This window comes from Nerophis lumbriciformis, linkage group LG05, assembly GCF_033978685.3.
Source record: "Nerophis lumbriciformis linkage group LG05, RoL_Nlum_v2.1, whole genome shotgun sequence".
In the NCBI taxonomy this organism is placed as follows: Eukaryota; Metazoa; Chordata; class Actinopteri; order Syngnathiformes; family Syngnathidae; genus Nerophis; species Nerophis lumbriciformis.
The window spans coordinates 17,729,692-17,752,500 of NC_084552.2; the positions used below are offsets into that span (position 1 = coordinate 17,729,692).

Below are 22,809 nucleotides of genomic sequence, written 5' to 3' on the forward strand. Positions count from 1 at the left end.
ATGGCTGTATGTTCCATATTCTTAAACCAGTCACCTAAATTACAATTTCCTGCCCTTTTTACACCCCCCCCTCCCTTCATCTCCATTCACTTTTTCTCATTTGGACCCCCAGAATCAGGACGCACTAGGGTTACATTTTCCGATAAACCCGTCGGCGTTTTGCCCAGCCAATTAGGCGTAAATTTATGGCATTTCACACTATTAACAGGAGGTGGCGCCTTACCAAGGTACTTGAAACATTTGGCTTTATCCAGTTTGAAGCCCACCTTCTAATTTATTAGCGGATTTTGACTCCAATCTAAATCATGGAATCAAGCACCTATAGAGAATTGTTGGAATACCTTACCGAAGGGAAAGTACCACCAAATTCCAAAAAATACGAGCGCTTCAACCTGAAAAGAAAAGCGGCAAACTACATTGTGGAAGGCAAGTTATGGTACCTAGCATCGCACTTGATGACCACCCCAACAAATGCCAAATTGTCTCAAGAGGTTCAACGACTTAGTATTATTAGAACAAAATGTGATGGTGTTAATGTATTTAAAGAAAAACAGAGCATTCCCTTTCTAAATTTACAGTTTTACATTATACTAACTACAGCATAATTCAATCCAATCCAATCCAATCCACTTTATTTATATAGCACATTTAAACAACAAAATGTTTCCTAAGTGCTGCACAACAATATTAAAAACAACATTCAAATACTATCTTGAGCTCCACCAATGACTGAATAAAAAAATAAAAATAAATACATATAAAAACAATATAAAATAAATATGATTAAAAACGATTTTAAGGGTGAAACCAATTAAAACAGTAAATAGAAATCAAAATGTTAAAACACAGAGGGCAACAGTGTTCAGTGTTTGTAGATTTTCATACTTAAGATGGACTCTCACCTAGCACGAGAATGCGGCGCAACTTTACTCAGGTGCATAAATGGTGTCTGAAATTGTACATATTTTAACCTAAATCCATGGAAAATTGAAGAAAAAGTGAAAGTAATGTTAATTTCCTTTTTTTGTTCCAAAAAACCCTTTCTGTATATTTTGGGTTGATGGCAGTTCTCTGCCTCATCGGATATTGACCCTTTGAGGCCGTGCCCATATCCTAGTTGATTGTGTGATGGATAAGATATTTTTTGTCGCGGATTTACTCATGTGTTTTGTTTTTTTGATAAATAAACGGTCTCGGAGCCATGTTTTCATTTTATTAATTTAATAGTCTAAGAGTAAGTCTTAATATACATAGATCCTTCATGAATGAATATACACTGCCCCCACGCCATTTGTGAGTTTTGCATTTAATTTGTATTGAATTAGGCCGCTCACTTTGTTAGGTGCGAGCACAGCAAGTAAAGCATTGAAATTTCTACAATAAACAAATACCATTGCTGCAATCTCTGGATTTCAAATCAGAGATATTTGTATTTCACTGTATTACTTTTCATTGTAAGAAATAAGCTTTCAATTAATGCTTTGATTTGTCATAGATGGCAAGCTATATTACCTCCGCCACAAAGGATCGGCCAAAGAGCTGAAAGTTAAAGTGGTGTGTGGGGCAGCTGAAGCAGATGCCATATTTAGAGAGTTCCACTCAAGTGACATTGGTGCACATTGTGGCCAGATCAAAACAAGGGATGCAATTTCCAAGAGATTTTACTGGCCCTCCATGACGTGTGACATTGAAAAATGGGTAAGATTTGGTTTTTCCTCATTTTTGCCTTTACAACATGTCTTGCCTGTCTTACTGAAAGGTACTACTGCCTTGTCAGAAATAAATGGAATACAGTCCATCATTTTATTTATGAAGGGCACTTATGACTGTCCACTTTGAAGGACAGTCTGCTGGCTTGTCATAAAAACATTAAAAATAATAGAGCAATTTAAAAAAAATTCTGAATGTCAAACAATTCAGATATTTTGGCCTTCATTGCTGAAATAAACAATTTGATTCCCAAGTATATATCAAAGAGTCTTTACCATTTTGGCCTATATACCCCATTCCCCTTTGTCAAACAATTAAATAACATACTCTGCACATACCCATACTGACATTTTAAGCCATTAAATATTTTGTATTGATCAATGTTTTCTATACTCAGGTGTCTGAATGCACATCCTGTCAACAGAAGGGCAGGGTTGACCTAAAGGCAGGCACAGAGTACAAGCCAATCAAGGTGAACTTCACCTTTTGCATTTTAATTACACAGCATGTATCCTTGGCGACAGGTGGGGTGGCTAGCACTGCAATCTCCCATGAAAAGGTGGCCCTATTCAAACTCTGGCAGGGATAAGGCCTCGCTGTTTATAGGTCAATCATTTGAGACTACCAAAGTCAAGACAGAGGAATGTTGCACTACCAAAGTGGTCTGCAAACACAGTGCCTCACAGTCTACAAAAAGACAGTACCTCCTGTGGGATATTTGTATTGAAAGTAAGTTCATTTCAAATTTGCTTGAATGATTACTTAATACATCATCTATATCTGACAAACAATTGCAATGGATTTTACGTGCATTTCCAGAAAGCTTTATTAAATATCAATAAGGGACAAGATAGAATATATATTGAGGGGCATACATTTTTTCAGACTAATTGAGCTTGTATTAATTCACCATCACTTTGTCTATCACTCAATCCTAGTATGCTGAAAAGGTGTTGGCAGAGGAGGCACCCATTTTCGATAATTCTGACCAGGCGGTGGAGGCATATCGGATGGATGTTGCAAAAACGCTCCTCAAGGAAACTGGTGTGTACTTTTAAAACAAATTTCCAATGAAACTACTGGGATTAGCAAGGTGTCCCTCAAAGTTACAAATGGAAGAATCTGCGTGCTGTGTTTTCACATCCTTTCGTACGTCACAAAGAAAATCAGGTTTTCTTTGTGAAAATCTCTTGCAGATGATCTCAGTGAGCTCTGCCACTGCTGCGGAGGGGAGGAGATTGGCGGGAGCCCCAAAAGTGATACCACTGACTGGGTAAGATATCTTGATAAGAAAACAAACAATATTTTCCCTTGCCACATTTGTTTAACATCAGCCACTGAAAGAAGCCAATTGATATTGATATACTGATATTGATTTATATCAATAAATATAATTTATTTAATCAATTTACATATTGATTTACATTGAACTGATACACTTGACCAAATGCATTAATTTCAGATCCAGTGTGAGCGGTGCGGGCGATGGTACCACAGCTTGTGTGTGGGAAACCCCAAGGAGGAGGGATATAGTTGTGATGCATGCCAGGAACATACCATGTTAATTTCTGTATTAGAAAATAAGTTATGATTGTATGTTGCATTTGAATTCCAAAATTTATTGTAAAAAAAAAAAAAGGTTTCTGTTTAGCTCTGTTTCTGCTTAGTTTAGTTTGATGGTTAGGGTATATGTATTTTAATAAAAATCTGTATTATAAATGCTGAAAGATGCAGTGAAGTAAGGTCTCGAAATCTGACGGCCAAGTCACAGTTTATCGGAAAATGTAACCCTAGTGCGTCCTGAATATGGGGGCCCAAATAAGAAAAAGTGAATGGAGATGAAGGGAGGGGGGTGTAAAAAGGGCAGGAAATTGTAATTTAGGTGACTGGTTTAAGAATAGGGAACATACAGTAAGGTCTCGAAATCTGACGGCCAAGTCACAGTTTATCAGAAAATGTAACCCTAGTGCGTCCTGATTCTGGGGGTCTAAATGAGAAAAAGTGAATGGAGATGAAGGGTGGGGGGTGTAAAAAGGGCAGGAAATAGTAATTGAGGTTCCTGGCTTAAGAATAGGGAACATACAGTAAGGTCTCGAAATCTGATGGCCAAGTCACAGTATCAGAAAATGTAACCCTAGTGCGTCCTGATTCTGGGGGTCCAAATGAGAAAAAGTGAATGGAGATGAAGGGAGGGGGGGTGTAAAAAGGGCAGGAAATTGTAATTTAGGTGACTGGTTTAAGAATATGGAGCATAACAAACAGAACAACCGCATGTGCATGTATAGCCTTATCTATATTGGGAAAATGTATGTGTGTGAGAGAGAATCAACAACTGATACAATGGACTCATACTATAATGAAAATAAGTCATTGATTTCCAGAATATGTGTAATTTATTAATGCTGACATTCTGACAACTGACGTTTCAGCATTAAGGATAGTTTACGCCATTTACGCAAGCGTTCTTCTTCTCCTCCTCTTTGGGTTTGCCGTTTAACCATCAAACAAACGCCATGGGAACATCGCCCCCTAGAGTCACAAATTCTGATGGGTAACAGATTTCGGTACAACACCGGCAGCGAAAACCGGAAATGCCTCGGTCACGTGGTTACAACCAAGCATTACCGGAATAAGAATCATCGCCGGTCTGTACATATGACGGAGTTGTGTTATCCTAGTTTAACAGCCAAATAAGAACTATCTGAATCCAAACAGTAAAAGGATTAACTTAACTCCCAAGGACACACATTCATCAAAAGTAAGCATTTTGGACTTTCTGTACACCTTTTTGTTGCCCGACCTGCATTAGCATTGCTAGCTTGCTGCGTCAAGCAAGCTGGTAGTTTTTCTACATTTCTGGAAATTTAAATACACTTTGTCTTAATTAATGTAAAGCTGCGTCAATTTTTAATCCGATTAAAATAAATGTTCTGTTGTTGCCGTTGCATAGGAAATGTAACGAACCATGATGCTAGCCTACGAGCTAGCCCACCTGTATAGGCCTCTTGTTGTCAAATGTGTTCTTTTAATGCAATTAAACGGTTTTCGACAAATAAGTGCAAAGCCCCCAATTGATAAGTGCTTTTAAATCTGCATGGAGCTCAACACGAAGGCTGCCACTAGTAACGGGTGCGTTCTCACTTATTGGGTAAACATTGAGTCCAGTCAGTAGGTGGTGTCAACATATTAGGCTAGTTTGCGATAGAATAACATGGTAACTTCACAAATGTTTTACAACAATTCTACATTTATTTATTATTTTACAAAAACTACCATGTCCACTTGTATTTCATTCAAATTGTTTGTTGCAAATAATATTGAAGTAACTACTGTGTGGGACAGGTGTCTTAATGGCCCCCCAGTGAAGTAGAGATGAAGCAGGGAGCCCCTACTTGCATGTCTTGTACAGTGTTAGCGCTAAGAATGTCCAAAATGGGGTCTGCTTTTTTGTAACAGTTTTGAAAACAAATGATAAATGTATGCATTATCCTGTTATAGTCATAATAGATTGTCATAAACGTTAATTTATTAAAAAAATAATACAAAAGAAAACACATTTTTATGCGCATGTAAACTTATTCAGTTATAAATATTCATTCACTTTCTTCTTTCCTTCATGGATCTAAACTTAATAGCTGACGGTATTGTTTTCTTTATTTTTATTTAATAAGCTGTAGGTGTATTTATTTCAGTATAAAAGTGTTTCGCTTCGGTCATGAAATTATGATAATGGTGTGCCAGGGCATAACCTGACTCTCGCCAGATCCTTGTAGTTCGCTGAGCTCCACACAAGGATCTGGGACTTTTCAATAGATGTATTTCAGAAGGCGGGGACCTTGTAAAAAAAAAAATCATTGTATGTAATTGGATAAACCACTTGTCCGTTATCTTGAATGACGTGCTACTTCAACCGCTCAAATCGAAATCAACCTGTGACGCTGATTAGAGCGACGCTCGAAAATCCAAAACAGAACAGCCGATATATTGGATATTGACAGAGCGAAAAGTTTTTGTTAATTTTTTAGATAATTAATATTCAATATATTCGACAAAACAGTTGCAATAGCAGAATCAATGTCAGCACACGACTTCTCGTTGCTGGCCGCTATTGTTGTTTGAATCAAACAGTCACTTCGGCGCTAGTCACATCTATGAAATCCCACCCGGCAATCCTGATTGGTTCATTATTTTTTGCTATCTTGAATGAATTTGCAATGCCCTCAAGCCCAGATCCTTGTGTGGAGCTCAGCGAACTATAAGGATCTGGCGAGAGTCAGGTTAGCCAGGGCATACATATATATGACAAATTGAATTGATTATTCTCACCTGTATGTATGTCATCAGTCGTTTAAAAACCGCCACATTTACACTTTCATGGCAAATAATGCCAACAAACTTAGAATTTTGCAAGTTAGTTTCAATGTCATTTTATACAGTGGCACTCAATGCCTCTAGCATTTCATCTCTGGCTTGGTGATGGCCATAAGCTGTGTGTTCCCCTTTAAGTATGGCGTATTGTGGGGTGAGTGACGTTGTATAAGTGAGTGGGCAAGTTAGGAGAGGAAGCGCTAGCATGTTCAGAAGTGTTAATAGCATGGTGGATGTCCGGTTGGCTTTGTGGAAAACATAAAAAGAGTTGTAACAAATCGACGGCCTCGTCATTTCGACCAAAGAGCGGAACTGTAGGGACCCAAATTGGAGGGTGTTTCTTGGTGCCTGGTGAGGCTGGATCTTTGAAAATCAGTGCACCCGGTCGTAAAGGTGTTCCTTTTATTAGCCCGTTTACAAAACACCGGTGGAAATCGATAATCTGAAAAAAACAAAACAAATAAATCCGCCTCCAGGAGATGCACGGACTTCCGGAATTTCGCGTCCTTTCTGATTTCAATGCGTAAAAAGACCAAAAAAAAGTGTGTTAACGCCAACACTGTTGTATAAAACTTTGGTTGTCATAGGAAGGACAGGTGAATCAGACCAGTTCTGTTCCTACACAGAGATGTTATGCAAGTTTTGTAGTGAAAAGTTAAAGTACCAAATATTGTCACACACACACAAGGTGTGGTGAAATGTGTCCTCTGCATTTGACCCATCCCCTTGTTCACCTCCTAGGAGGTGAGAGGAGCAGTGAGCAGCAGCGGTGGACTCGCTCGGGAATCATTTTGGTGATTTAACCCCCAATTCCAACCCTTGATACTGAGTGCCAAGCAGGGAGGTAATGGGTCCCATTTTTATAGTCTTTGGTATGACTCGGCCGGGGTTTGAACTTACGACCTACCGATCTCAGGGCGGACACTCTAACCACAAGGCCACTGAGCAGCTGGCCTTGTGGTTAGAGTAGCGGAAAGTCAGATCTTCTACCTAAAATGTACAAAAAACGTTGTCACTCACGGTTTACACAAAACACAGTCTTTAGTTTTAAAGGGGAACTGCACTTTTTTAAAATGTTGTCAGTCATTCACAGTTCTTGTGTAAAACAGGCACACTTATGTCTTTTTTTTTTAAATGTATTCTAACTAGTACATAAATGCAAGCAAAAGTCGGCGTCCGATGGAGCCTGTCGGAGTCGCTCTATTCTGCCAATTGCTTGGATTTAAATGACATCAAGTTTGGCTCATGGTCGGCTCAATAAATATGAGCGGTGGTCAAGCAACGTTTGATCTCAATAAGTACAAGGTGCCATTTAGATTTTTTGTAAGAAAAATGCCCTATGCTTGCATTGTTGTGAACATTTTGCAAAAAGGATAAACGTTTCTTCAGAGTTCCTGGAGCAAAAGTCAAAAAAGGTTAAAGAGTGCAAGATTTGACAAAAGACGAGCAATGTGGCACACACTCCACTCCAAGGGAGAAGAGTCGAAGTTTTCAGTGACCGTTAGGTTAAAGCTTTTTCGATATATTTTTAATACAGTTTACTTGTTTAGTATTTCATAATGAACTATTATATTAATATTGTTTTGTATTTTAACTTCTAACAACAGAAACCAAAAAGTCGGGGTGACTTTGTTAGGAAAGGGACTTCCTCGTCTCCCCATTTGTTTATTTTGTACACAATTGTGTCAGTGTACACAACAACACTCAGGACAAAAAACAAATATCGTGATGATTCAGTAATTGTTAGTTTGTCAAATTGGTATGCAGTCACGGGTATTAGTTGTCGGGTGCGAGTAGTCGCTGTTTGTTTACATAGATGCGTCCTCGCAAGACGCAAAGATACATATTCATTCTGGAGAGTCTTGATATGAATTTCCTTGACCCAGACACACAAAGAAGTTGTAGACCTCCATGCTTTTCCAAGTTTTCATCTGTTTTGTTGTGTAGAATGACAGAGCAGAAGATAGTTCGATATGTCTGGAAACTCCACGGACGGATACTCCATCACTTGACAGATCTTTTCTTGATAAAGTATAGGGATCTATTCCATTGCATAGTTAGATTGTTTTGCTAGTATCTGCTTTTGCAGGAAGATCTAGGCCCCTTGCGTACTCAAGAGTTCACACGCTGCTTGCTGCACAACAGCAAGCTTGGTTTTGGTTGACCACCACTGCTTTTCACTTTTGGGACGGAATACAAGCAATAAAGTGCCTAAAAACATTCAAACACTTTCATCAACATACATGCTGTTAGTATGTGTGTAGTTAGTAACAGTCACAAAACATAGCTAGTATTGATGTTATTTGAACACTGACACAGTTTTCAGTTAAATAAAGGACGAGTGAGCATCCTAGCCAACAAACTAAAGACTTTATAAACAAGATGTGACAATGTTCACGACACACCGCCTGTTGCATGTTTCCTCACCTTATTAGCTCTCAGTCACAGCAGGACGCTGTATTGAGAAAATAAAAGCAACATCAAATTTCTTCTTCGCTGTATACTTTTAGTGTGTGGACAAGTGCGTCTGTCTCCAATATTGTCCACACCTGTCTCCATCTAAACACAGCAGTGCGCTCTTAAATGCACGCCGGAAAGTGAGGGAAAATTATGTTAAACCAAGCGCTTTGCTCCGTTTACTCCGAGGGGAAATCTCCGGAGCAATGTCCTTGAAGTTTATCCGCCATGATTATCAAGCCAAACTGACTTCGTTTTCAGGAAGTAAGCAGTGTTAATAAATGACGTTTTTTTGGTAATTAAAAAATTAGACGGTATTACTAACCGGCGGGAATTTTACAGTGGTTTATCATTATACCGTTTACTAACCAGCGGGAATTTTACCGCGGTTTATCATTATACCGTTTACCGTTCCATCCCTAGTCCATTAACCAGTAAAAGTCAAGGGCGGTCACGGCATGTTCTTGCTGTCGATGCTGGTCAATTTTTTAGGGCATTACGGCCTGTGACAAGGGCGGTCGAGGCACTTGCCGTGGTTGCCGTGGTTATATTCAAACCCTGTTGGCGCCCAGAAATCAGTGATGTTAACATAGATACTAGACTGATGCTTTTTACTTGAAATGTCATGATCATTGAATCATTTTGTCTTTACTAGTGCAAAATAAAGACAAAAACATTGTAGGTAGCAAACTAGTTACTACACAGGAATTACTATTGTTTATGTAGCCACATAAAATGTGAATCAATTGTTAATAAATGTGTATGAATGTTGGTTTTAGCTGGCCCCGCCGCTGCCCGTTACCATGCCCGCCCTGCTGGAGAGACCCAAGCTGTCTAATGCGATGGCGCGCGCCCTCCACAAGCACATCATGAGGGAAAGGGAACGCAAAAGACAAGGTTCTTAACCTCACATGGGGGACGCACATTATGTTACGCTACGCTCAATGTTAATGACACCATTTTGTCCAGAGGAAGAAGAAGTAGACAAGATGATGGAGCAGAAGATGAAGGAGGAGGAGGAGAGGAAGAGGACCAAAGAAATCGAGGAGAGGATGTCCTTGGAGGAGACCAAAGAACAGGTTAAGATATAGCATCACACCTTAATAGACCAATGGTTCTCAACTGGTTTTGGCTGCCGAACCCTCCATTACCCATTAATGACAAGTGACGACACAAATTGCAGACGTTTTTCAACTCAAAATAGTTTATATTTAAAGGTGCTGTTTGCAACTTGCTTAAAGTAACATTTTTCTAACCAAAAAATATAACAAGAACCCTACCAGTAATTTTTTTTTGTACGTGACGGAGCACAGTCTTCACCGGACACATTATTTTCCTAATCAAATGTTTCTTTTCCTCACAATGACAACATTTCACTCACATTCATGTCAATTTCTCTGATATTATTTAGCATCTATCAGTGAATTTTGTTTTATTGGCCTACTATGCAGTTACATGAAGATAGAAATCATATGACCTTACTTTTTTGTTGAGTTCAGTGATTATTGATTGAGGATACTAGCGCTCTGTCAAATAAAAAGGAGGAATCGTAGTGAGATCCCAAAATTATTTTTTCACTCATTTGCTCCTAATCCGTTTCACCGTCACAAGCACATGGCCCATTAATCGTTTTTTTTCCTTTTTTCTTTATATTATATTTTGATAATCGTTAGAAGCCATAATAGAAATAAAATTTAGAATTTGAAGAAATGTCCAGCCCTAACAAAATATTGGTATCTGGACAACCCTACTTTGAACTACAGAGACTACGTTTACACTGCAGACCAGAGTACACAAAATCAGATTTTTTCCAAATCTGGTTATTTCCAGCTGACTATTTGGTTTACAAGTAAAATGTGATCTTTATCAGACTCCAGTATAGACATGCACAGGCGCCAATGTCCATTTTGTCCAATGTCCACATTTGTGTGGCCATGACCTCACTTGCATACACAGTTGGATAAAGTGAAAACAAAGGAAGTTGACCGAATTCTGTTAATGAACAAGGAAGTCGCCACTATACGAAAAAACATGGATGCCAAGGAAGTAGGGAAATTATGGAAAACAACTTTAGACTGCAGCCACATTCGAAAATATCAGATTGCAAACAGATTTGGACTACCTCCCGATGTGGGCCAAATCTGAAAATATCAGATTTGAAGCACTTCGGAGCTTTAAGATTGGCAAACGAATATCTAATCTGTGTCTCTTCAGGGCAAAAAAAATCAGATTTGCTGTCCACTGTAAACAACGGCATCGAACAGGAGCGCCCTCTAAGCATCGCTACCAAACCATGACATACAAAATACTTTGAATTTGAGTTAGAGCAAAATAACAATTTGAACAAGAATATAGTCAAGTGTGTTGCAAAGGTAGTTAGCCCCCTTCCTGTTGCCTCAATACCTACAATGAAATTGTTTGAGGGTCATCCATGTCAACAACATGCCTACAAGATGGTAAATGGGATTTTTTTTTTATACCGGAAGTAGGGATGTATACAGATTACCGGTATTTTTTGGTATCAGTTACTAATTGGTTTGGTTTAAGAGGATCGTTAAGATTCTGAACAAATGATACAACTGACTGTGGTAAATATGTCACGCAGTCACTAATCTGTGTGCTCTTTACAAGAAGATGACACAACTACTGCATTGCACCTTGCACTGCAAACATAGTTGACTTGTTTAGGACTTCAAAAGCAGCTGTTGATAAAAGACTTCCCTGCTGGGAGATGTTACATATAGTACTGATAATAGTACTGATGAATACCAGTATCCATAAATATTATTGATGTTGGTGTCGATAAAATCCTATGGAAATACATCCCTGGTCGAGAAGCAAACAACAAATAGGACAACTTCAGAGTGCATAACTCTTTACCCCTTAAAAGTATATTAATGTAACAATTCAGGTGATGAAGATGGGCGAGAAGCTTCAGGGTCTCCAAGAAGAGAAACATCAGCTGTTCTTGCAACTCAAAAAAGTTCTCCACGAAGAGGAGAAGAGACGCAGGAAGGAGCAGAGGTGGGTGGAACTTGAAGAACTGTTTGATGTACGCTGTATGTAAGGTTAACTGTTGTGTTTCTGCTGTGTTAGTGACATCACTACTTTGACATCCGCTAGCTACCAAACCAGTCTCCCCATGCATGCTGGCCAGCACCTCCTCAGCATTCAGGGTAAGTCCTGCCTTAATATATTTTAACACTGCTGAACTTTTTTTAATGAAGACTGTACTTTTTTTGTAGAATTGTTGCCGATTATCCACAATTCATACGCGAGACACGTTGTGAATAGTAGAATAACTGTGAGCACGAAGCTGCTTACAATGCAGGTAATGGGGATGCATCAAGTCCGCCTGTAAAGCACTGAAAACATCCAATAACCTTCATCAACATTTTATTTACATGCTGTAAGTATATATGTAATGTAGTAGACATTCATGTTAACATGTGTTTTGGTAATTTTAAACATTAGCACAACTTCTTAACTGGGCACATTGATTTCCCAGAGTGCAAAGAGAGCACCTTGTGTTTGCTACCACTAATCATGGCAGTCTTGGAGTGTTATGTAGCAATAAAGCTCAACATTTCAAAGAAGATGAAACCGTCACTTAAAATGTCTGCTCTCACTGGGATGCCGTGCCGACAGATGGGATGTTGTATCTTTCAGCACATGTCACGTGCTCTCCTTGGGCCTGTAAATTAAGTGTCACATTAATTTTTTTTAAAAAGACACGGCGGAACAGCGAATCAGAGTCCAACTTTTAACAGCCCACTTCTGGCTATGCGGAGGTAAACAGAATCAGCCAGCCAAAGGCCTGCTCCTACATGCATCCTGCACGTTGCACCCTTCTGGGGCCCTTTCTGTACCTGCCCCTGCGACAAACGGCCCCCAATTAATTCCAAATTACAGAGCCAAATGACTTGTATATGTCACGTAATATGTTTCTTTGGCGAATCTAATGTCTGCTTGTCACACAAGCTGTGTGTTACTACTGCAGCCAGTTGTAAGCACAACCAGCGATCAAACATCTTCGTTAGTTAGTTGATGATAACTTGACAGCTTCTAATACCATAGTTGGACCACCAGTGTTGAAATAATAACTTTCTTTTACTTTGACACATGTGAACTTCAATTTATTAGTACATTGTTATTGTAATTTTTCGTATTCAATTTATTTTTATTATTCACTTGGTATGTTAATAAAACGTTAAATTATCCCTAGTTTATTTGGTTTTTAGTACATATTCTATAGAACTGTCAGGTTAAAAACAATGTAAAAATAGTTTTTCTTTCACACATCGCCAAGCCCTATTGGATGTGATAATCAGCTTTGAAGCAATACCACACAAATGTTTGTGACACTATAATATTTCCTCCTCAAAAGTCCAGTGTCTAACAATCAAGTTATCCACAGGCCAATATTAGTTCACTCAAAAAAGTTAAAAATGGGTAAGTATGACATTGTGACGCTCCCATTTAAAAAGTGCAATTTCAGTGTAATGTGTAATTTGTAAGAAGAAAGAAGAAAAGTAATTAGAAAACCCCTAACCATTTTCCTTAAAAGTCACATAGAAAGTGTGTTTTATCCGATTACTTGATTAATCGAACAAATTAATCGATATATTACTCGTTAATAATCAATAGCGGCAGCCTTAGATGTCTCCCAGTGCCAGCATTGCTAGCCGCCTCAAGCTAGCAGTTTTTCACAATCTAAAAAAGAAAAGAGCTGTTTTGTCCCACAAAGGAATTATGGATGATGGGTAAAATTCCCCAAAAGTGCAGTTTTCCCCTAAGAGTGACTGTTTTGCTATTTCTGATCTTCAGGCAGTCCCGTCAGCCATAGTCGACCTGGCGCACTACTCGGAGACCGCAGTAAACAACTTTTCCCAACCGCTGTTATTTCCGTAAGTAAAAGCCTAACTCTTCTACATTTTCCAGGTCAATGACCCCAAACTGATAAAGGGATGGTGCGGAAACCCCCGACTTTAAACTCTAAATTAATCTGATCCTAAAGTTACTCTGTTTACATGCAGTTTTTGAGGTTGAGGGTAGTTTTATCGCTTCAGCATGTGTTTTTTGGAACAATCTCTTTTCCTGATCCAAAAACTCAACATGAACGAGCTGCTAGCTGAGAAACGAGCTGTCCGCCAGTCAGGGGGAACTTGCCATAGCGTTGTGATTGGCACAGCAGCAATACAAGTTGTTGGAGGGACAGGTGGAAGCAATGCCCCCCAGGCTGTGGTGGCAGCGATGAGGTGGAGACGTGATGGTGATGGCGACAGGCCGAGTTACACTGTTCCTTACACCCACCCACCCCGCCCGTCCGCCTGTCCTCTGGAGAGACACCACCTTAACACATTTTCTGGGGGAAACACTGATGTGTATAAATACATTTGTGGAAAAATATTGTCAAGTCTAGTTACCGTAACTAGTCTAATAACTCCCCTTCCTTGAAGACATATGCTTTACGTTAGTTGTCATTAACATGTAAGTTATTATTTTTTTTTTTTCCAAGACTCGTCATTATCAGACACCTGCGTTCAGTTCTGGGTCGGCTGAGCACGGGCAGTTCAGCGGGGCCCCGAGTGTCCACGAGTCCTATGGAGTGGCTCCGTCACAGCATTCCGCTGCCTATGCCCCTGGACCGTCTGTACCAGTCAGTTTTGCAAGCAGCTCTCAGATCAGAGGTATGTCAAATACATTGAGCATCAAAAGTTTCATCTAAAAAGCATGAGAATGAAGACACTTACGTTATGGGCTGACTGAGGTTTGATTTGTGTCTTTATTACAAAAGCTTTTTTGAATTTAGTGAACTGAATCATATTATGCTAACAATTTCATTGAAGAAAAATGTGTGTTTTAAAATTCAGTGTAGCAGTGTTGCTGCTTTAAACCGCAAGACCCATCCATCCATCCATCCATCCATCCATCTTCTTCCGCTTATCCGAGGTCGGGTCGCGGGGGCAGCAGCCTAAGCAGGGAAGCCCAGACTTCCCTCTCCCCAGCCACTTCATCCAGCTCCTCCCAGGGGACCCCGAGGCGTTCCCAGGCCAGCCGGGAGACATAGTCTTCCCAACGTGTCCTGGGTCTTCCCCGCGGCCTCCTACCGGTCGGACGTGCCCTAAACACCTCCCTAGGGAGGCGTTCGGGTGGCATCCTGACCAGATGCCCGAACCACCTCATCTGGCTCCTCTCGATGTGGAGGAGCAGCGGCTTTACTTTGAGCTCCTCCCGGATGGCAGAGCTTCTCACCCTATCTCTAAGGGAGAGCCTCGCCACCCGGCGGAGGAAACTCATTTCGGCCGCTTGTACCCGTGATCTTGTCCTTTCGGTCATAACCCAAAGCTCATGACCATAGGTGAGGATGGGAACGTAGATCGACCGGTAAATTGAGAGCTTTGCCTTCCGGCTCAGCTCCTTCTTCACCACAACGGATCGATACAGCGTCCGCATTACTGAAGACGCCGCACCGATCCGCCTGTCGATCTCACGATCCACTCTTCCCTCACTCGTGAACAAGACTCCGAGGTACTTGAACTCCTCCACTTGGGGCAAGATCTCCTCCCCAACCCGGAGATGGCACTCCACCCTTTTCCGGGCGAGAACCATGGACTCGGACTTGGAGGTGCTGATTCTCATCCCAGTCGTTTCACACTCAGCTGCGAACCGATCCAGTGAGAGCTGAAGATCCTGGCCAGATGAAGCCATCAGGACCACATCATCTGCAAAAAGCAGAGACCTAATCCTGCAGCCACCAAACCAGATCCCCTCAACGCCTTGACTGCGCCTAGAAATTCTGTCCATAAAAGTTATGAACAGAATCGGTGACAAAGGGCAGCCTTGGCGGAGTCCAACCCTCACTGGAAACGTGTCTGACTTACTACCGGCAATGCGGACCAAGCTCTGGCACTGATCATACAGGGAGCGGACTGCCACAATCAGACAGTCCGATACCCCGTACTCTCTGAGCACTCCCCACAGGACTTCCCGAGGGACACGGTCGAATGCCTTCTCCAAGTCCACAAAACACATGTAGACTGGTTGGGCAAACTCCCATGCACCCTCAAGGACCCTGCGGAGAGTATAGAGCTGGTCTACAGTTCCACGACCAGGACGAAAACCACACTGTTCCTCCTGAATCCGAGGTTCGACTATCCGGCGTAGCCTCCTCTCCAGTACACCTGAATAGACCTTACCGGGAAGGCTGAGGAGTGTGATCCCACGATAGTTAGAACACACCCTCCGGTTCCCCTTCTTAAAGAGAGGAACCACCACCCCGGTCTGCCAATCCAGTGGCACCGCCCCCGATGTCCACGCGATGCTGCAGAGTCTTGTCATCCAAGACAGCCCCACAGCATCCAGAGCCTTAAGGAACTCCGGGCGGATCTCATCCACCGAGGAGCTTTTTAACTACCTCAGCAACCTCAGCCCCGGAAATAGGAGAACCCACCACAGACTCCCCAGGCACTGCTTCCTCATAGGAAGACGTGTTGGTGGGATTGAGGAGGTCCTCGAAGTATTCCCTCCACCGATCCACAACATCCGCAGTCGAGGTCAGCAGAACACCATCCTCGCCATACACGGCGTTGATAGTGCACTGCTTCCCCTTCCTGAGGCGGCGGATGGTGGTCCAGAATTGCTTCGAAGCCGTCCGGAAGTCGTTTTCCATGGCCTCACCGAACTCCTCCCATGTCCGAGTTTTTGCCTCTGCGACCGCTGAAGCCGCACACCGCTTGGCCTGTCGGTACTTGTCGGCTGCCTCAGGAGTCCTATGAGCCAAAAGAACCCGATAGGACTCCTTCTTCAGCTTGACGGCATCCCTCACTGCCGGTGTCCACCAACGGGTTCTAGGATTACCGCCACGACAAGCACCAACTACCTTGCGGCCACAGCTCCAATCAGCCGCCTCGACAATAGAGGCGCGGAACATGGTCCATTCGGACTCAATGTCCAGCACCTCCCTCGTGACATAAGTTCTTCCGGAGGTGGGAATTGAAACTCTCTCTGACAGGAGACTCTGCCAGACGTTCCCAGCAAACCCTCACAATGCGTTTGGGCCTGCCAGGTCTGTCCGGCATCCTCCCCCACCATCGCAGCCAACTCACCACCAGGTGGTGATCGGTAGAAAGCTCCGCCCCTCTCTTCACCCGAGTGTCCAAAACATGAGGCCGCAAATCCGATGACACAACTACAAAGTCGATCATGGAACTGCGGCCTAGGGTGTCCTGGTGCCAAGTGCACATATGGACACCCTTATGTTTGAACATGGTGCTCGTTATGGACAATCTGTGACGGGCACAAAAGTCCAATAACATAACACCGCTCGGGTTCAGATCCGGGCAGCCATTCTTCCCAATCACGCCTCTCCAGGTTTCACTGTCGCTGCCAACATGAGCATTGAAGTCCCCCAGTAGAACGAGGGAATCACCCGGGGGAGCACTCTCAAGTACTCCCTCGAGTGAATCCAAAAAGGGTGGGTACTCTGAGCTGCGGTTTGGCGCGTAAGCGCAAACCACAGTCAGGACCCGTTCCCCCACCCGAAGGCGGAGGGAAGCTACCCTCTCGTCCACCGGGTTGAACTCCAACGTGCAGGCTCTGAGCCGGGGGGCAACAAGAATTGCCACCCCAGCCCGTCGCCAGAGTGGAAGAGAGTCCAGCCCCTCTCGAGAGAACTGGTTCCAGAGCCCTTGCTGTGCGTCGAAGTGAGTCCGACTATATCTAGCCGGAACTTCTCCACCTCGCGCACTAGCTCAGGCTCCTTCCCCCCAGCGAGGTGACGTTCCACGTCCCAAGAGCTAGCTTCTGTAGCCGAGGATCGGACCGCCAAGTGCCCTGCCCTCGGCTGCCGCCCAGCTCACATCGCACCCGACCTCTATGACCCCTGCTATGGGTGGTGAGCCCATTGGAGGGGGGACCCACGTTGCCTCTTCGGGCTGTGCCCGGCCGGGCCCCATGGGGACAGGCCCGGCCACCAGGCGCTCGCCATCGTGCCCCACCTCCGGGCCTGGCTCCAGAGGGGGGCCCCGGTGACCCGCGTCCAGGCAAGGGAAATCTGGGTTCCTTGCTTGTTTTCTTCATAGAGGTCTTCGAGCTGCTCTTTGTCTGATCCCTCACCTAGGACCAGTTTGTCTTGGGAGACCCTACCAGGGGGCATAAAGCCCCCGGACAACATAGCTCCTAGGATCATTGGGACACGCAAACTCCTCTACCACGTTAAGGTGGCAGCTCAGAGAGGAGACCGCAAGACCCACTTGTAAATTAAGACTAAAACAATCGATCCTATCTCAGAAGCAGCCAATTAAGTGTATAGACTTGAGTAATTTGAGTTACCAGTTGTAATATTTTGAAACATTTTAAAGATTCTAACTTAGTGTAAACAAAATACAATTCTGTAATATTTTCAGGTCTCTGATGATATTATTTTCTGTTCATTGCAGATTTTAAAACCGATATGAAAACAACTTTAGAACCACCGTTCTATGGTGGACCTCTCCGTTCCTTTTCCTGTTAATAACTAATATGTTGTTCGTAAGAATATCAACATAGTTTTTTATAGTCCCATGCGTCTGATCAAATTTTTATGTGCTTGAAGCAGCAAAACAGCCCCTTAGCCTTCTGCTCCCATCACCATGCTTGGGAGTTACTTACCTTTCCTTCGCCAAACAATAGCAGCATCCATTTGCCTTAATTGCTCAAGTTTAGATAAGACCAAAGAACTGACTCCCAAAACTCATCCATGTTTCATGTTCGCTCTAGTGTTTACCAGTCAAGCTTTGATGTGCCGCTGTGAAAGCCATGGGGTTTCTTTTTTTTTAGACTGTGGCCATGAAGTCCACCATGATGAAGAACATTCACAACAATATGACGTGAAACATTTGAGGAACTTTAATGTCTTACCAGCACACACGAGATGGCACAAGATTTAGTCCATTTAGTGTAGAAAGTGCTTTCCACCGCACATCTGTAGAAGCTCCGAAGGATAGAGCTCCTTAGTTCAGCACGCCAGAGTTTCCTCAGGAAGTACAAATGCTGGTGTGCCTTCTTGAAAAGACAGGAAGTGTTGTGGATCTAGGTGAGGTCCTGGGATAGATGAACTCTAAGACACCTGAAGCTGAAGACTACTTTCACATCTGCTCCTCTGATGTGCAGGGGAGAAGGAGAGTGTCTAACCTTTCTGAAGTCCACAATCTCCTTTTTTTAATTTATTTTTAACCTTGATGCAAATTGTTTTGCACCAATCCACCAGATATGTATTTGATGCCTCCACTACTGCTGTGTCTTCCACAAACTTTGCAAAGACAGCTGGGGTGTTTAGCAGTGCAGTCATAGGTCAGTAGTGTAACGAGCAGGGGCCTCAACACACATCCCTGTGTAAAAAAAACTGCTGGTTTTAGTTAAAATAAGTTATTTGTAGAGGATGTTGTAGTTTTGTTGATATATAATATACACACACACACACACACACACACACACACAGTGGGTACGGAAGGTATTAACACCCCTGTAAATTTTTCACAGATAATTTCATTCACATGTTCACTCAGCAACCCATTTTGACAGAAAAGCACATAAATGTAGAATTGTTTGCAAATGTATTAAAAAAACAAAAACTGAAATATCACATGGTCATAAGTGTTCAGACCTTCTGAGTATTTGCACCTTTTGAGCGAGTACAGCCATGAGTCTTCTTGGGAATGATGCAACATGTTTTTCACACCTAGATTTGGGGATCTTCTGCCATTCTTTCTTGCAGATCCTCTCCAGTTCTGTCAGGTTGGATGGTGAACGTTGGTGGACAGCCATTTTCAGGTCTCTCCTGAGATACTCATATGGGTTTAGGTTAGGGCTCTGATTGGGCCAGTCAAGAATGGTCACAGAGTTGTTCCAAAGCCACTCCTTTTGTTATTTTAGCTTTGTGCTTGGGGTCATTGTCTTGTTGGAAGGTGAACTTTCGGCCAGGTCTGAGGTCTTGAGCACTCTGGAAGAGGTTTTCTACCAGGATATCTCTGTACTTGTCCGAACTCATCTTTCCCTTGATTGGAACCATTTGACCGGTCCCTGCAGCTGTAAAACACTCCCATACATTTGGGTTCTTCTTTACCTCTCTCATCAAGGCTCTTCTCCCATGATTGCTCAGTTTGGCTGAACGGCCAGGTCTAGGAAGAGTTGTTGTCGCCCCAAACTTCTTTCTTTGAGGATTACGTAGGCCACTGTGCTCTTAGGAACTTTAAGTGCTGCATAAATTATTTTGCAACAATGACCAGATCTGTGCCTTGCCACAATTCTGTCTCGGAGCTCCTTGGGCAGTTCTTTCGACCTCATGATTCTCATTTGCTTTGACATGCACTGTGAGCTGTGATGTCTTATATAGACAAGTGTGTGCCTTTCCTAATCAAGTCTAATCAGTTTAATTAAAACACAGCTGGACTTTAATGAACGAGCGGAATCATCTCAAGGAGGATCAGAAGAAATAGACGGACTGAATACTTATGACTGTGTCATATATTCTGTTTTAATAATAAATAAAGATGGGCTGCAGGACAAAAAAAAAACTTTTTTGATTTTAGCAAATGGCTGCAATGAAACAAAGAGTGAAAAATTTATAGGAGACCGAATACTTTTTTGTGTGTGTGTGTGTGTGAGTTTGTGTGTGAGTGTGTTCACGTGCGCGCGTTTCCCCTTAATGTAAATGAATGTGGCACAGACAGGGCATTTTCACTGCCACCACACATTGAAAATAAGGCCTTGTTTTTTTACGTGAAAACAAATTAAAGTAATATGATGTATTGTATTCCCCAGAAGAAGTCACACAGTCCTACCCTATTTTTAACTTTTATTGCCAGTCGGCAAGAGGGTTTTACCTCCGTGCAAACACTTTTGTCTCAAGTGTTTTCCCACACACAACACTTTCTCAGTCTCCGCCAATCCGCCTGTCAACAATAATGTCAGCATGTGCCAGAGATTTCTGTAAGACTGTAGCTGACACTCTAGGATTCTTCTTCACCTCACTGATCATTCTGCGCTGTGCTCTCACAGTCAGGTGGACCACGCCTAGGGGAGTTGCAACAGTGCTGAACTTTCTCCATTAGTAGACAGTCTGTGTACACATGGACATCAAGGCGTTTAAAATACTTTTGGAACCCTTTCCAGCTTTATGCCAGCTTCATGCCAGTTAACAATTCTTGATTGTAGATCTTTTGTGAGCTCTTTGGTGCGAGGCAATGCTTCTTGAGAACAGCACACTTATCACAGGTGTGTGGTTTTTATAGGGCTGGGCAGTGGAGTCCTGGCTCCAATCAGCTCTTGGAGAAGTCAGTAGCCTAGGGGTTCACATACTTTTTCCAACCTGCACTGGGAATGTTTACATGTTGTGTTCAATTAAAAGATGAAAACCTATAATTTTTTGTGCGGTATTAGTTTAAGCAGACTGTTTGTCTATTGTTGTGGCTTCGATGAAGGTGAAAACACATTTTATGACCAATTTATGCAGAAATTCAAGTAATCCCTTTCTTGCAACTGTATATGTGTGTGAGTGTGTATATACATACTGTATTTTCCGCACTATAAGGCGCACCGGATTATAAGGCGCACCTTCAATGAATGGCATATTTTAAAACTTTGTTCATATATAAGGCGCACCGCATTATAAGGCGCATAGAATAGACGCTACAGTAGAGGCTGGGGTTACGTTATGCATCCATTATATGGAGCTGCGCTAAAGGGAATGTCAACAAAACAGTCAGGTCAGTCAAACTTTATTAATAGAACTCTGTTCACTCCCAAAATGAATAAACAGCTGTTTTATTATTTTCCCCGAGGTAAAGTCAGTGACTTGGTATTTTGTTTATCTTTTAACAACAGCAAGGTATAACATGTAGTGCAACATTTATATCACATAGTGGAGGGGAACTTTTCCCTGATTCAATAAACACGTAAAAAACAGTGATACTGTTACGGTAAATCAAACGTTAGTGCAATCACAATATAGTAACACTCGAAATAGTGCAAAGCAATAACAATATATCAATAACTCAACGTTGCTCAAACGTTAATGTAACACAACACACAAAATAAACATGTAAAGCTCACTTTATGAAGTTATTCGTCATCCACGAATCCCTCGAATTCTTCTTCTTCAGTGTCCGAATTAAACAGTTGGGTGAATACGGCATCCAACATGCCCGGCCGGCTCCGTCTCGTCGAAGTTGTCATTAATCGAGTCAGTGTCGCTGCTGCTCTATTCCCGTGTTCTACTGCGTGACTAATCGTTTTAAGTTTAAACTCTGCGTCGTAAGCGTGTCTCTTAATAGGAGCCATTTGGGGTCTTCACATAAACAATCAAATGGAAATTAAACGGCACGCCTCGTGCAGTCATATATCCCAACATGCACCGCGCGCTTCTTCTACGGGGGAAAATGAAGTTGGCGGCTGTTTACCGTAGTTGCGATTGATTGATTGATTGAAACTTTTACCTGTTGGAGGCCTAATATTGGTTCATATATAAGGCACACTGTCAGCTTTTGACAAAATTGGAGGTTTTTAGGTGCGCCTTATAGTGCGGAAAATACGATATATATATATATATATATATATATATATATATATATATATATATATATATTTGGGCTGTCAAAAATGTTTAATCACGTATTGGAATTAGAATAATCACAGATCCATAATTAAAATTTGCGTTAAAAAAAAACAAACAATACTTGTAATGCAATTTTATTGTCAAGAATGTCACCCAGGAACATTTTTAAACGTTTTACTTGAATGCATGTCATTTATTTGCTCAAAACCTGTAAGTTTCATCTAAAGTTCTTTCAGGCTGTATTTTGGAGTGACATTTGCCAGCGACTACACCAGTCGGAGTCTCCATTCTCATGTTTGTACTGACGTATACATTGATCTGATCATTGAGCGTATAGTGAAAGAGCTTTTATTGCATGATTATTCTAAGTGTGTTCATGACTAATGCAATCTTTTTTTGTGATTATCACATGAGTTAACTCATACATTTTGACAGCCCTTATATGTATATTATTTATTTAAATATATTTTAATTACAGCAAGGTGGTCTTGCCGCTGGGCCTTAGGCCTGTCGCACCTCCACCGTTGCCTGTGGTGGACTGTGCATGGCAGGGACGTCCTCTTCCCTGAGGCAGGCCTAAACCTGACCGCATACCAGAAAAGGTTTTGCTGCAGGGTCTTCAGCTGGGGACCACCTCTCATTGATGTTTCGCCCCTTAGCCCAGAATATCTCCCGGTAGA

General features: G+C 42.1%; 1 protein-coding gene across 1 annotated transcript in view; it reads left to right on the top strand.

Moving 5' to 3' along the window:
* Positions 1 to 4,306: 4,306 nt before the first annotated feature.
* The window catches only part of gps2 (G protein pathway suppressor 2), a 21,955-nt gene continuing 3,452 nt past the window's right edge, over positions 4,307 to 22,809 (top strand). Inside the window, 8 exon segments of the mRNA XM_072913163.1 lie at positions 4,307 to 4,468; positions 6,820 to 6,922; positions 9,315 to 9,432; positions 9,505 to 9,614; positions 11,447 to 11,559; positions 11,632 to 11,711; positions 13,363 to 13,442; positions 14,054 to 14,225. Of these exon segments, the coding sequence (XP_072769264.1) occupies positions 9,339 to 9,432; positions 9,505 to 9,614; positions 11,447 to 11,559; positions 11,632 to 11,711; positions 13,363 to 13,442; positions 14,054 to 14,225 (649 nt within the window). The 5' untranslated portion in view covers positions 4,307 to 4,468; positions 6,820 to 6,922; positions 9,315 to 9,338.